This window comes from Serinus canaria, chromosome 8, assembly GCF_022539315.1.
Source record: "Serinus canaria isolate serCan28SL12 chromosome 8, serCan2020, whole genome shotgun sequence".
In the NCBI taxonomy this organism is placed as follows: domain Eukaryota; kingdom Metazoa; phylum Chordata; class Aves; order Passeriformes; family Fringillidae; genus Serinus; species Serinus canaria.
Genome location: NC_066322.1, coordinates 18,880,239 through 18,896,565, shown reverse-complemented (window position 1 = coordinate 18,896,565; position 16,327 = coordinate 18,880,239). Strand labels below are relative to the sequence as shown.

At 37.0% G+C, this 16,327-nt stretch overlaps 1 protein-coding gene across 1 annotated transcript in view; it reads right to left on the bottom strand.

Annotated features, from left to right (window-relative positions):
* The window catches only part of LOC103814857 (uncharacterized oxidoreductase ZK1290.5-like), a 45,765-nt gene that overhangs the window by 27,839 nt on the left and 1,599 nt on the right, over positions 1-16,327 (bottom strand). The window contains exon 2 of the mRNA XM_030226284.2: positions 3,617-3,865. Within this exon, the coding sequence (XP_030082144.2) occupies positions 3,617-3,865 (249 nt within the window). The remainder of the gene's footprint in view (positions 1-3,616; positions 3,866-16,327) is intronic.

The window sequence follows — 16,327 nt, the reverse complement described above, 5'->3', positions numbered from 1 at the left end:
GAATAGTCCTGCCAGTCATGTGTGAAGCACCCCACACAGCCAGGACCTTACTTCTACTGCAGCTGTTAGAAAACTTTCCATCATATCTGCAGGCCAATAAAAACAATAAGCACTTCACAAACTAAGGTCTGTGATTTCATTATTATTTGTACACACATTCACACCCTACACCCACACACACATTTTCTTTTGCTTAAAATGTTTTCCCTCCTGGGGTACTGTGAGAACACAAACACTCTTAAATTCCTTTTGGAGGCAAGAAATTAACTTTAAATCATTGACTGAAACAGATTAAAGTTCTAGTAATCAAGAAATATATAACTTTATCACTGGAGATTTTTAGGAACAGACTACATTTTTAATGAGAACATGAGGCTGTGCCTTGTACCATGGGAAAAATTATTATCTTGAGATACCTTCCAACAATGTATTTTTAAAAATTAATCTTAAATCAAAAAATCCACCTTGATTCCTAGTATCAGGATGCACTTGAGAAAGAAGGGAAAAAACCTCCAAACATTCACAATCTGGTTTCATATTCAACAGCTTTTTAAAACATCTTTTGCACACAGGCTGTAATGGTGCAGCAGTGAGCAGAGGCCTGAAGGTCATTAAATGTCAATGCACAGTGGTGCAGGAAAACTAAAACTAACACCTGAGCTGCTTTCACACATTCATTTAAAATATAATGGCTTATGGCTTTTTAGTGGTTGCAGCACCTACAATCAACACACTTCCTCTTAACTGAACAGTACAGGCCATTTTACACATTTAAAAGCCAACATGATGTTTTATTTTGGAAATAAAAGTTTTCCTTTCTATGCAAAATCCCCAATACAATATTTTTTAAAAAGTTAGATTTGACTAAAACAAGCCTAGTAATATGAAAAACAAACCCAGCCTGCTATTAGCCCTAAAAGCAGAAGTATATTCTGCAATGTTTCCCAGCTGTCTTAATGCTGGGAATCATATTTCCTTGTTTTTCTCAACAGTCACTTAATATTGATAGGATGTATTTTTCTTTCTCACTCCATCCTTTTTTGCTCTTTCTGTGTTTCCTTCTGTTGAACAAGGATCAATGTGAAACAATCTACAAAGTGTTTTGAAGCAATACAGAAGATCAATTATGATAATACACCAATTTCATGTGGTTCATCTATTACAGTGAAGCTGCTGATTGAGCATTTGTCCAGCTCCAGTTGGGGATTTGTGATAGGCCAGATTTGCCTGAATGGGACAAACTCAGAACAGTCAAAAGGAAAACAAAATTGTTTATGAATTTGGTAACCCACAAATCAGCATTCAAGAAGTTACTTTAGAGGTTGGATCTAAATCCCAAGGAATGTATTCTGCTACTGCCAAACCTGTAAAATCTGCTGCCATTTCAGATTGGTTTACTGTTACTGCTAGTTGAGGATCACATTTAGAAAATGCAAGGAGGAGAGTATCTGTTACAACCACTGCCCACAAATAATACAAATTTCCATCATGTCATGGATATATAATCTACCAGCTCAAAAAAAAAAAAAAAAAAATCCTGGAACACTGCTCTCCTAGTACCACTTGTCTGAAAAGTGTTCATTGAAAAGGCTTCAAAACAAGTATTTTACATGGAGTATTTTACATTTTCTCTTAACAAGCCAAGCTCTTTCAACAGCTCACACTCATTTTACTGATAATACAGACTTATTAATTCCTGTTAGATTATTTCTCAGGTTTATAATTCAGGCTTTATGGATGGACTGGGTAACTCCTAAGGACCCTCCAGAAAATAAACATGAACAAAGACCTTAGCTGCACATTTAGCAAGGGCTCCTCTAGCTTTTTCTTTTTGCACACTTCTTAATTACTAACTTTCCCTCCAACATAAAGAGCTAACATCACAGATATATTATTTAGGAACTTTCAGTTTTCTTTATAAACTATGTATCTTTATAGAACATGTGAACCCCCACATACTTGGTTAATACCATAGAATGAAATCAGGGAATTCTGATTTATTCTGGTCACCATGGCAGACTAAGTGGTTTAGGAACAGCTGTGTGAATTTTTGAGACATCTCCACATCAGTGGAAGAAAGGTGAAGAAGGAGGGAATATAGCTGAGGGTATTAAAGACCCAAAACAAAAATATAAAGAATGAGGACAAATCTAGTATGGAGACTAATTGTGCAGGCAGCTGTAACTTTCCTAAATTGGTTTTAGTAATATGTGCACAAGAAGTTTCAGCTCTTCACACATCTGGCAAACAAGTTCTGTTTATGCCATTCCAAGGATTCACTCACATACTGACAGCATCAGCTTATATCTTGCTCTCAGATATTCTTTTTCTTCTTTTAGACATTTCTTCTTAGGAGAAACTCAGTATTTGTGTGAGCATCTACTCTAACCTACTACCTGTGATAAAAAGAACAACTTACAGTTAGAAGGAATCACTGCAAATGACTTCTTGGAAGTGAGTCAAGTTTTCCTCTCATCAACATTCAGCACCAGTGCAAGAGGAAGCAGAAGAAAAAAGAAAGCAAACAAAATATAACAAGCAGAAAACAGAGAGGAGGAATAATGTTATTTCTCAGTTTAAAGGAGAAAGTCAGGGCTCAAAACTTTGTTTATTGAAGTCTCATTGCAGTGACCTGCATTTACACAGGACAAACAAAAAGGAATTTTCATTCATTTTGTATTATTCTGTACCTGTGGAGAAGTTAAGGGACACATTTCTAGAAGGTATGGAGCCAAAGATGTGCATGTAAGTATCTTGATCTTTAACAGATACAGGTTTTTCCCTGTTCACCTTGTAAAGTACTCAAGCAAAAAAAGGCAGTGAATACTGCACACAGCTGCCATTAATATTATACATTATTAATTCGGCAAAATTCACTTCCTCATTGAAGTCTGTTTATTGCTAAAATATGCAAATATCATGTTTATTTACAGGTGCCTGCACTCCTATGACCTGTTGCAAAGAACTAATTGGCATCATTATTGCAACTCTGCCTGTCTAGTAAGGAAGTAACAATATCACATCTTTGACAACAAGTAGTTTATGATCAGGGTAAATTTACAAACACAGTGTTAGTTAAGCTTTAATTTTAGTTTTCTAAATTCTTTTAGATACCTCTAACATTTTCTCCAAAAAATATTCCATCAAACAGACCAAACCAAAGGCAGTAGTCAGGATTTTAAAAAGTTAAAAGGCCTGCAAAGTAAGTTTTAGAAAGGACCCCCATTCCTTGAGAAAAAGAAAACAGATCACAGAAGAAACCAGGCACCTTTGTCACCCTGTTGCCAATATATTATTGTAAAGTTTATGAATCCTCGTTTCGTAGATTTTGGGTGATTTTAGCAAAATATAAAAAACTGATGTAGTTTTTCCTCAAGTAATTTAATAATAAAAAATACCTTTACAAAGCATTTGCAACAAACTCTGTACTCCTAATTGTACACATGTGAACTTCTTAGAAAACAAAGAGAACAAGAAACCTGCAAATGTGTAAATAAAGACAGAATTTGGTTTCTGTGACTCATCTGTACTGCATAAATTTTTTTCACAATTCATTCATCTTTGCAAGTACTCCCATGGAAAGCACAACAAATGAGCTATATGTAAAGATTCATACCAAGATATTCAACACCAAGTCTTTCACATGACTCCAAGCAGGCCTTTTTTGTGTTTTCATAGCCATAATCACTGTGCCACAGCTTGGTAGTTATCCAGAGGTCCTCTCTCTTCACACCACTCTCTCTGATGGCCCTTTGGAGGAGGGGTTCACAGCCGTATCTCTTTGCTGTGTCTATATGACGAATGCCACATTTCTGCAGGGCATGGACCACTGCAGCATGGGAATAGCCACCCTGGTGGGAAGTACCTAAACACACAAAAGCAGAAGTGAATTGTCAGCAGTGAATTATGAGGGGCATATTTTATAATTGTTTTCAATTTTTTCAATTTTTTTTTAATATTGTCACAAAACCTTCATATTTAATTTTCATTTCCTCATAGTAAAGAAATGGGAACTGACTGATCTTTAGGCTTGGAAAATACATGAAGTAGGAGAAGTTGGTGCTGATCAGAAGCAACTTCATCAAAATCAAATATCAACAGCGATTAATTGTAAAGAAGTGATTCAAGGAGCTAGGCTGAAAATCATCAAAGAGAAAACACAAATTTTATGGGAAATAAATATATGTCACTTAATTTTCATACAGAGGCATAACATTTACAGATTAAAATATTTTTAAATACCCCAAAACCTGAGCAACTTTCAAAACCATTTACTTTGCAAAAAGCATATCCTGAAACCTTTACTTTATTGAACTCCTGGTAGCTTGAGATCATTATTGCATTGTACAATCCAGGCTGGGCCACAGTGCAGGTGCCAGTCACATAATGTCACATTCAGCAGTAACCAAAACAATGGAATCCTACAGAAGAGTTACAGAATGGGCATGCAGGGAGTTTCAGTAACAAAATCCTAATACTGTTATTGTGTGGAGATTCACTGGATCTCTATTTTGCATGTCAAGGGGACGGAAGGAGGAGGAGACTCAGCAGGAAAAGCAACTACCAGGAGGACTTCAGATAAAGAACTGGTTGAGAGCAAGGAGGATGATGTTTCTACTTACCCTTTCCTGTTAGTTGCTTTTCCTGCCATGAGCCCCTCACCCATTCACCCTCAGTCCACACACTTCCCACAAACAGTATTTTCTACAGTTTGTTGGAGGAAATGCTCAGTCAGTTATAGTCAGTTCCCAAAGTCACCTCCTTCCAAGCTGATGATTAGTACTTAAAGGCCCTCATGCTGTAAACAACAGGCAGCATAAAACTTCTCCACCACCAACTTGAGACACAGCCCTGCACAGTCCTGAACAGCTGCAGAGCTTCAGCCACCGCTAAATCTAAAAAAATGAATAAAGGACTCCAAAGTATTATTTAAAGTGATATTTGTACCTGCTCTTACCCTTCTCTTTCCACCCCAAACACTACCTGCACATTATGGAAGTAGCCCTGCCAATGGCCACCCAGGCTGGCAGGAAGAGGCCACCACTGAAAGCACCACAGGTGCTCCTCTGCAGAGCCCCTGACACCAGCGGAGCAGCAACACCCAGGGGAGGCTGCAGCACATTCTCACACACTTTAACAACCAGCATCAATGAGGACGACTTAGAAAAGCCCAACTTGAGTGGAAGGTGAACCAGGTTTTCCTAAATGCTTATCATTTGTGCTTATTCCTGATCTTAGCAGGAAAGCCAGTGAGTCTTGCTCAACACTCAAAGTCATTTAAACTAAGATATAATATGGTCTGATCTCCCACCCATACACATCAGGATCATGACATCCTGCTAAACACAAAAGGACAATTTCCACTTTACATTTGAGGCCAACAAAATGTGGAGTCAAGAACAAAACTCATGACTTCATGGATTTGATGAAACAATAATACTACATGCCTACGATTTTGACATGCATTCATAAGTAATTTACTTTCCAAACAAAAACGAAGTTTCAATGTTCTAAAAGACAAAACTTTTTTTTTCATAGCCACTAATTATGATTACTAATTGGCTTAATTTCTGAGCCAACTAGAAATAAATGTCTCTACAACTTGTTTTACATCAAAATAAGCTAAGTCAAGCTACATTCAGCTAAGTCAAGTTGGTTTTCAAAACAGCTATTTCAAAATCCTCATGAATGTTTAAGAATTTTAGATGACTACAATGCTACTACATTATACTTATGGGCAAAGAATATATATGGAATTTTACAGTATTGAAATCCTAAAGGAATTTTATTACAAAATTATATAACTAGCACAGAAAAATTACTATATTTCTTCACAACAAACCCTTCACTTTTAATATGCTGGTACTGGTGCAAAATAAATGAGGTTGTAACTATTGTGTCTGTTTCTGGCTGAATGGACATTTCTAAGCACAGAATGAATGGAGTTCATTTAGAGGTCTTGTAAATGGACTCAGACTCTTTTCATGCATAATGGGTTTCAGTAAGAACATTTAGGACAAACAACTTTTTTTTAATTTAACCCTTTAATTTAAAGGGAGAGAGTGGTTAAGAAGGAAAAATCAGAATAATTTTGTTATTGTTCCCCATTCAGTGATGGCATGCACTCTCGTTACACAAGAAATAAAGACAGCAAGATCAATCTGGAGGAAATTATCTCAATTTCTATGCCTAAAAACGAACTACGACAGTCCTGGTGCACTGCACAGTAATCAAAAAGAAATCAACAACTACTTAATATTACCACTTTGCAAGCCAACTTAATCATGAACAATAGGTTGATAAGTTAATTATGCTATGAATATAACACTTCTAGACTTTAGAAACCACAGTTTTCTTGTGTTTACACATGTAATTAAAGAAGTTACAAGTCACAGATGCAGAAGGATAACAAAAGTGAAGGGATTGAACTTTCTAATTCTTTTTCCATTAGAAATTTAAACAATGCTATTTGAACACATTGAATCATGCATTTAAAACTACTATGAACCTGCACCCTTTCAATCCCCTCCCAGTTTCTAAATATATTTAATACATTTTTCTCTAGAATTTGCTGATAAGAAATATGGGCTCCTTTCAAGAAACTATGTCAAATATCAGGAAGTTTGGAAAAGCTTCCTATTTTTTAGCTAATATTTTAACCTCTTGCCTAGGGAAATAGCACTAACTGAACTAAGCCAAATTTGACAGATTGCAAGACATGCAAGACAATTACATTCCTACAGATTTTGTGAAAAACTGGTGGTTGTAAGGGACAAGGATACTGCAGTGAAAATATGGATAGGTCAGAGGACACAAATCCAGGGAAAGCAGGCTCAACTGGTTACATTGTTATTTTGCCACAGTTACTCATCACTTTCTCGGTACCCTGAAGAACACTGGCATCAAAACTGGATTGAGAAAATGCTCTGACAACCCGTAAAATAATACAAGATTATTAGAAAGGCAGACTCCTGCTCACAATGCAGTTGTTACAGGAGAAAAAGCCTCAACATGCCAATCAGCAACACCACCCCCAACCCCTCAAAACCAGAAAATCAGCAACATCTCCACCCCTGACCCCACTAAATATGTAAAGCAAGTAACAAACCACCCACTATCCCCCCTCCCAGATTTATGCACAATCTCAGCTCTCAGCCTCATTAAACTTTCTGTTCTCCCTTACAAAGCTGTAGAACTACAGAGAGAGATCCAAAGCACCAACAGTTATTCAAAACAAAACCAGGATCTGCTTTCTCTCCCCACTTTCTCCCTCCCTTTGTGGTGAAGCGTCATGTGATTTGTGAATTGTGAAACAATTATTCATTTGAATATATAAAAATGACCAGTGATATGAATAACTTTGGCTACTTGAATTCAGTGGAACAACATTAGGAAAGTTTAGAGATCACATCAGAGACTATCATCTTCTGACAAAGAGTTGACAAAGAAAACTTCTGTAAAAATACCATTCCTTGCTGATTTTTTTATCTCCAAGTAATCACTTAAAAACTCTCAAAAGCAAAAGCTCAAACATTCTTTTCTCAACTTTCAGACACTCATCGTGTATCTATGGTATTTTATACCATACCAATCAGGCTTGAAATACCTGATTCTATTGGTTTTAGTTCTACTGTTTCAATATTACATCAATATAACTCATCTTATTAATATATTGAATTTTTTTGGTGTTCATACAGTTTGATTTCCTAATTACCTAGTGAGCAAATGTGATGATAAAAACATGAAATGGCCATACATAATGCAAATGAACATATAACATGTTTCCAGGTTAACTGCTCAGTCATTCACAAAACCACATGCCTCTTCTTTGGAAAGGCTCAAAGACAGACAATCCTTACTTGCTGTCCTTGCTGTCTGTCTTACATCCTTCTTCTGAGTTTGTATTCATATGATCCTCTGACAAGCTGACTCAGACTGTTAAATGGCCAAAAAAAGAGAGTACAGTTTCAGAATTATTCATGAACCAGAATAATTCCTCAGAGAGGAAAACCCACTAAATTTTGTGCAAGGGATGGAGCAAAACAAGTCCCCCTTTAGCAGCAGCAGTTAAATAATTTGATTTCATAAATGATTTTATTTAAATTTTAAAAAAAAGCACAGTTGTGTCCTAGCCAACCAACAAAAGATCAGAACGACCTTCTCCATGAACTCTTCTCCTGAAGCCCTCCTTTCTATTATATTCCCCAATACCATCCCTACAGCTGCTCTCAGACAAGCCAATAATGTCACAATAACTTTCTACTACCACAGCACTAGAAACCAAGTAAACCTGGCATAGTAAACTATTTGGCATAGTTTTATCTTAACAGTGTCAGTTACTCTGAAAATCCTATGCATCATCTGATAACAAAATATTCAAGGATCCTCTCTCTAGATTTCTAGAGTGTAGGGCTTCCTTCTACAGCAGGTGAAACCAAAGTCAACCTTGCTGTGAAGTTACTGCACTCTACAATTTTCATGAGGCTACTAGAGACTATTTCAAGGTAAGAGATCCAAATTTAATAAAAAATTACTTTTACAAAATAACTGGGATATTTTATTCAGAATACAAGACTAGCACCCAATGTGTATATAAAATAGGGCAGCTACTCCTGAGGGAATGAAGCCTATGGAGACAATGGGCTTCTGGAAAAACTGGTAGGACACCATCAACAATAACTGAAAGACACTGAGCAGACTCCCATTATATAATCAATGGTTTATAATTGGTCAGAACAACAGCAGCGCACAGGTTTATCTAAAACTCAGTCATTTAAGGCAAGTTTCTTTTGCCTCTGTAAACGTTATTTGGATTATGAATGATTTAAGTTTTTTACTATGTAAGTTTTACTTTGCTTCTCATTCTTTTGTTTGCTTGTTTGTCTGCTAAATACAATCTATTGCTTAATAGGGGACTGTTTTTCCCCTGTGCAACTCAGAACACACTAACAGAATTCACTAACATGAGCAAAAAAAGTAAGCAAGCATGATTTAAAACTCTGCAATTCTACTCAGGCAAGTCTACACAGGCAAGGAAACAAAATGCAGGAATACAGCCTTGCCTCAAGGCAAGAGGGTAGGAGAGAGCCATTACATGTTTATTATGTATCCAGGGAAAGGGAAGCCAGAATTGCTGGTTTTCTCTCTTCCTGAGAGGAAGGAAGAAATGGCAATGAGCCATTGTTGACAGAAGCACTCTATTCCCTCCATCCCAAAGAAGCTCTGACAGTAGAGGATATTCAGATCATCTACTGTAAAATGTCCACACATTTCTGTTCACTGACCCACTATTTATCTCCTTAGACAGAGAGTAGGTGAAAGAGTAATGTTGTACTGCACTGAGTAACTCCTCAGAATGTGTCTCACAGCAATCCCAGGAAGTCTGCAAGTGGTGTCTGATATCAGTAGGATGCTATTGCTCTGATATGGCACCAATTCACTCACTGATGGATTTTCAGCAGAAATAACTATCACCTCAAAAATGCAAATTTTTCTTTCAGCAATAGTAAAGAGATTTCCACTGGAAAAGTGCCAGCTATTTAAATTATTCATCTGTAGTAGTCAAATATTTTAATCATGCAGAATCTATCAATAAAATCTGGAAGGAGACCTGTACATTTGGAAGGCAATTATGAATGTGTAAGTCATGTAAAAATTTCATAAGCAGAGCAGCAGCACACATTTATTTAAATGCCTTTACAGACAGACTGCCAAATCTTAAAGCTTTTCTTTCACTCCACACTTTCCCACCACCGTGAGAACTATTTCTCATTAACAACCAAATTGGTTTCAGATGCTCTGCTATAAGATGTTACCTTAGAAACCATTTGGTAAAAGACTGTGGCTTCCTTCCATAGAAATCTCAAGCAGTGAAAAGGCAGATTTTCTGGCATAAATCAAATCCAATTTCTAGGGTTCACTAAACCTTTTCTCCTCAGAATAATGTTTTGTGACTAGATCTTAGCAGTTAATAGTGCAAGAAGAATTGCTGGTGTGAACCAATTTTAAATTATTTTCATTCTATTCCCTTCTTAACTCAATTGAAATTACTTTCAATACTTTCCATAACTTGATAGAATCTTTAACTTCATAACTATAAGGATATTTACTATGTGCAGCAAATAAACAGACTGAACAAAAATATTATTTTCCTTCCTTTTTAAAACATGTCCTTAAACTACTCTATCTGATAAGGATGACATTAATTAATTAACATTAGACATTTGGAAATACTTTACAAATGAGACAAATACTACAAATGAGACAAAGCCATGACAAATTTTTTCATCCCTATAAAACCTCCAAAAAAAAAAGAATTATCAAAAGAAAATAAAATACTAAGCCCATATTCTGTACTTAAATAGAACATTATCAAAATCATTTCTGCTGTGAAAGGTTGACTTAAAAATAAATTATATAAATAATTTATGATAATGCATAGCCAACATCCAATTATGTAAAGGGACAGCAAATTTAAGATGTAGTTGAATGTGAGACCAATAATTCAAAGCTACTAAAAATACTGTAAAGATAATATTATAGGAAAAATTATAAAGAGAACTGTGATTTGTAGTGACTCATAGCTTTACACAATGAAAAGCTACATACAGTAATTACCACTGTGACATCCTAATTCAAGCTGATGGGTAATTTCTGACATCATACCCGTGCTCTTTATTTGCAAAGTGCAATTGTGAATGATGACAGATACTCCTCCTGGAGGATCACACGTGACACTACGAGGGCTGAGACTGTGTCCCGCTGGTAACTAATTGTGTTCGTGAGCTCCAAGGATAGCAACAACCCAGCTCCGCTCAGTGCAAACTTAACTGAACAATAAACACTTCTGATTAAATGTTTCTTTCCCCCCACATCATCTTAAGAATTTAAAATGCATTTTCTAAAAGCTTCTGAGACAAATAACATCTCCTCTAACCCCTCCTCTCACACTGCATATTCAGCCTTAGAACTGTACGCATTAGAATGCAAAGCACCTCCATTGAGGCACTAAGAATGACAAACAGACCTTCAAGTTATGAAACTGCTGCAAAGCCACAAAGAGAGCTTTCCCCTTTCTCTCCCTCCTTCCCCTTTAACAAGGATTTTGTATCGCTCTCTGTGCAGTACTTTACATAAACATTAGAACTGAAGAGAGGTCAGGAATTAGTACCTCCCTTCTCATCTGGTGGCATGAGGAACTACTGCAATTCAGGTTACAGCAGCATGTGACATCACCTTCCAATGCTGCCAAAACTATGTTAGCAAGCTCTGGCAAAGTATGATGACTAAAATCTGCTGGATGAAGGTTGAAAGATAAAGCTTAGCTTTCTTGCCCGCCCCCCACCTCCTCCCCCCTCCAAAGTTTGGAATATTTTTTTTACACTAAAGAAATGCACTGAAATACAAAAATTATACATACTGGAGCTTGCTTCTCTCTTAATTTCAAACTGCTTACAAATCATTTGTTCTTCTCTTGGGCAATTAGGCTTCTAACATTTAAAAGTCTAAATGGAAAACTTAAAAGCATACACATGAAGTTTCTCTGCTTACACTGGTATAAGTTTTAATTATTAAACAATGGTAGAAACCTAAAGAGATTTTTTACTTAAACCTAGTGAAGGCTATCTAAAATTCACCTGTATCACATCAGCAATACAGTGATTACCAAAAGAATCCAGTGTGAGAAAGGAAGCTATTTTTCTGCTATTAAATCCCAGTTCACATGCCATAAGGTAAAATCCCCAGCAAACATATAAAAAGCTGACCTCATAGATTTGTAGGTGTACAAGAGAGCAGAGACAAAGCAGCAACTTCCCTCAGAAAAAAAGGAGAATATTTCTGTACTGTGTAGACTCTGATATAAGCAAAAGCTGGCCCAGCATTTTACCCCAGATGCATTTATTAGTACCCCTTAACACAACACTTGTATAGGGTTCAGTCCTTTTTAAGGAGTAAAACAGCACCAGGCTGGAAGGAGGTGGAGCTGGAAGAAAGCAAGGAAGGCAGGAGCTCACGAGCTTCAGTCAGGTTGGGAGAGGACACTGCTCTGTTCCACTGCCTACAAGCACCCAGCTGCCTGGGATATGGCCACAGTCCATACATACAGGAGAGAAGTAAATATCTGGAGTCCCTCAAAGATCAAGTACAACTTCTCAAGGTCAGATCCACTGAAACAGTGGATGAATTGAGACAGAAAGATTTATAGAGGTGGCATTTTGTTCATCACAAGAGGCTATTAAGGCAACTTGGTAACCATGGGTGAGAAGCAGAGCCTCAAGAGAATAAAAAAAATGGTTGAGACATCAAAAAAAAGGGAAGAAATAAACAGCCAATTCTTATTACAGGATAAGATTAATAGCAGGGAGTGCCATAGGTCTTGGTATCAGGATCACGTTCCATAAATTTCCTTAAGAACCAAAGCCATGAAGAAACAGGAGCCATGAATTAAAAAAAAAAAGGCAGTAACAGTAGAAAATGAAAAAAAGTGAAAGCTTGACTCTACTGCCATTGAATTGAAAAGCAAAATCTCATTTTATTCCAGTCCAGCAGGACTGGCTCTTTTTTTGACCACAGCTAAGCTTAAGAATGAGAATAAGCAACTCTAGGATAATAATTAAGTAGGTATCTGGATTACTAATGCATAATGGAACGTTAAAATATTTCCATGCTGAATGGAAATATTTAAATTTATGTAGCATTTTGATGAAAAAATCCCAACACAACCTGATGCAATGAAAGTGGAGCAATCTAATTCTGTGCTTTTTGCCAGGAGGTCTATTTGTTGTGAAAAGAACTGGGAACAACACAACAAGTACTGAGTGGTTGCAATGCAAATGATGCAATGTCTTAATGCAATCAGTAAAAATCAGTCAAAACTTACTTTTATGATTTATTTATTTAGACATGGGTACAGCAGAGTATCAGGAATGTTATCTATGAAAGACCCTGAAATGAGGACAGAGATATTTTAATGGTTTCCCTTAAGTCTGGAAGGATTGTGTGGGTATTACTTTCCTGCAAGCTTTGGCTGTTTGACCAGAAGCTGCTCAGAGTAGTACCTGACAGCACAGCACCTACAATAATGATGCTGGGCAGTCTTGAATGACCTTCTTTAAAGAACATTATTACTACTGATAAAATTCTCACTCTGTATGACCTCAGTAAGGCACAATGAGTATAAGGACTTGATTATTTTGTTTAGTAATTGTGTGTCCCGATGCCCCTTCCGAAACAAATATGCAATTCATTTTATTCTTTAATAAGAGGGTATCATTAGAGATTCTTTTATCTCATCAAGATGTTATTAATTCTAGCTGCCCCAAGGATTACATAGAAAACAACAAAAAGATTCTATGTACTTTTGGTATCACCAGCCCATCTTTTCAAGAAATCACTGGCTACTTGACCAAGCCACCAGAATTTAATTATTATCATCCCTTAAAAAGCCCAAACAAAACAACAAACACAAATTAAAAAAAAAAAAAAAAACCACAGAGAAACCCCTGTTCTAATGGGAATATAACTACCATATCAAGGGGATCAAGAGAATTTCAACAGAAAGTACCAAAACGATTCTGAAGAGATGCCAACCATTCTCATGTGACCTTGAAAAAAGTCCTAATATTTCAGATATAGGAAGAAAATCCCTTGTGCTACTGAATTATAATCAAATGCTATAGTAGTGACATTTTCACTCCTCAAACTTAAAGGAAGTGAGAACTGTCTAAGTGAGAGCTTCCTACTGAAGAGAAGTAAACATGAACAGTTCAAATTATTTTTCTTCCAAAACCTGATGAGGATGATATTGTGTATACCATTTTGATAAGTGATAATTTTATGAGGATGCTGCTTTAGGGAAGCACAAAGTATTCTGTAGCTAAGAAACTATAAGAATATAATTTTCTACCATAGTACAAAGTGTCACCAACAGATTCTCAGGCACATGTAGCTCCTATGTAAAAGAACAACTACATCTGTAACTTCTAAACAGTGTCAGGTTTTATATCAGTTATTTGCCATGCAATTCTAAAACTAATCTTATGAGCAAGATAGCGCATGTATCCGTTTTCTAATGCAATCTACAGCCACTGTGAGGTAATGTACTCTCTGGGGCACAGATTTACACTTGAGACATGTATCAGGGCCAAAATGCCAGTTCATTTTAGACTTAAGCCTACTCCAGTAGAAAGCAGCCTTTGTAATGAAAATTGAGCATAAACACGCCTGACCCTCAGCACGTGAATAGTGTTGGCTAACACAACAGTTAGCATTAAACCATCTGAAACAAAGTCACCAGCAGTTTTCATAATCATACAATAAACAAGGTGCAGATTATTTTAATCTATAATTATAACTTTAGCCATACAACATATTTCTAACATAAAGGTGAGCTGCCTTAGAATATAATTGCTTGGTGTCTCAGGCAAGTCATCTTGTTTTACCATTGCTAGTAGACTGGTCTTCTTGCCAGACACAAGACACTAAGAATATCCTATCTACTTTCCTACGCAGATAGGAAATTTTGGATGTACACAATTTGGAATGTCATTCCAAGTAAGCCTTCACACTGAACACAAATTTTGCATACTCCATGGCCCTCTCTGGTGTAAAAATTCATCTTTCTCACAAGAGATTTTAATGGAAATGGATCCTTCTCAGTAAGAACAGTCTATACAAGAGCACAAAGCCCCAGAAAGTGAATTACCCATCTCCTAATTCAGCTCTCAGATACTACAAAAGGGGTTTCATCACCTCAAAATAACTTGCAAAGCTATCTGAGCTGCCTTCCAGGTGGCACAACTGGACAGCTGAAACCATCTTTATGCATATTTATCCCTCTGAAGCTTTTAGAAAGATTATCTAGCAATGGATGCAACATCCATATCTATTAAAGTTGTCTTTGAGGCACCAGACAACAATTAGGTCTGCATGTTTAGAGGGATAAAAAAGGTAAACAAATATTAAATCCTACAGAAAATGGCCTTGCAGAAAATGCATTCCCATTTAAGAAAGCCTGCCTCTACTTCATAGCCAAGTAAATTTTTTTGCACTGCAAATATTAGTTAATGCTGTAAGACTGAAACAAAAATAAGCCAATAAAGTGGAAAAAAGAAGTTAAGTGAGAACAGCTACCATAAAGATCCCGTTGTGTTGGGCTGCATATTGTGGTATTTATAGCTTGACCACAAATGCAAGCGTGGCAAGTCTTCACCTTTTTTTTTTTTCCTCCCTTCTTTTCTTAAATTCTCGGCATTTTGCAGCGTATATCAACAATTTCTTAAAATTACTTGACTGGTTCCTATCTATTACACAATCCTCAAAGATCTGCAGACTGTATAAAGCAGTATGTGAAGTGTTACTCTAGCAAGTAAGTGAAATCAAAGAACCAAATCCTGCTGATGACAACACCACTGCTCTAAGTCAAGAGAAGTTCCTTGAAAGTCAAGAGAAGCTCCTGGAAAGCCATACCTGGCAGAAGTTACCCGGGCCAGAAAAATTCAAACTTGATTTTCTTGTATGCCACTATCCATTTACTGTGGTATGAGTTCAGGCATAACAATAAACTACTCAGAACTTTCCAACACAGCAAAAGGACAGGGAACAGCTATTGGGTGGAGAGTACAAAGGAGTCTTTCTGCATGTCTGCTTTCTAGTCAGTTTATTCTACCCATAACCCAAGAAATGGACTACAGCCTGCAATAAAAAGGTGGTTCTGCAGACTGAAGCACAGTTCAGCATATCCTGAAACAATGGATATAAGACAATCAAGTCCATTCTCTAAAAAAGGCTATTTACATTACTTTTTCCTTAATTTTATAAAAATATCTCCAAGAAAAGTAAATTGGCAATAAATGTTACAGGTTAAAATAATCAACCAAAAAACCAGCAAAATGAAAAAAAAACAGTAATTTTTGATGAAGATATGCCATTTTGCTCAACATGCAGTGACTGTGTAAGAGACAGCTGCGTCAAATATTCATCATTATCATCAACCACCATTCCCTTGTGCCTCACAGATTCTGAGATTCCGACACAGGATCTCAGTTCAATAGGTGCAGTAAAGTTCATTCTATCAGGAGAGTCTGCTCTAAACAGAAGTCTGCTCCCAAGCTTCCGAAGAAGACACACCCGAGCCACCAGAACACCGCACATGGCTGCGGGTCAGGTGGGAGGGGAGCGGAGCTGCTGTCCTGCGAGCACAGCGCTCCCCAGCAGGCCTAGCTGGTCGCATGTGGCAGGAGCACGAAGCCTCACCCGGCAGCACAGGGGCGGGCTCCCGGAGGAGCACAGGGCCTGTCCGGCTCAGCGCGGGCAGCTCGGCAGGAGG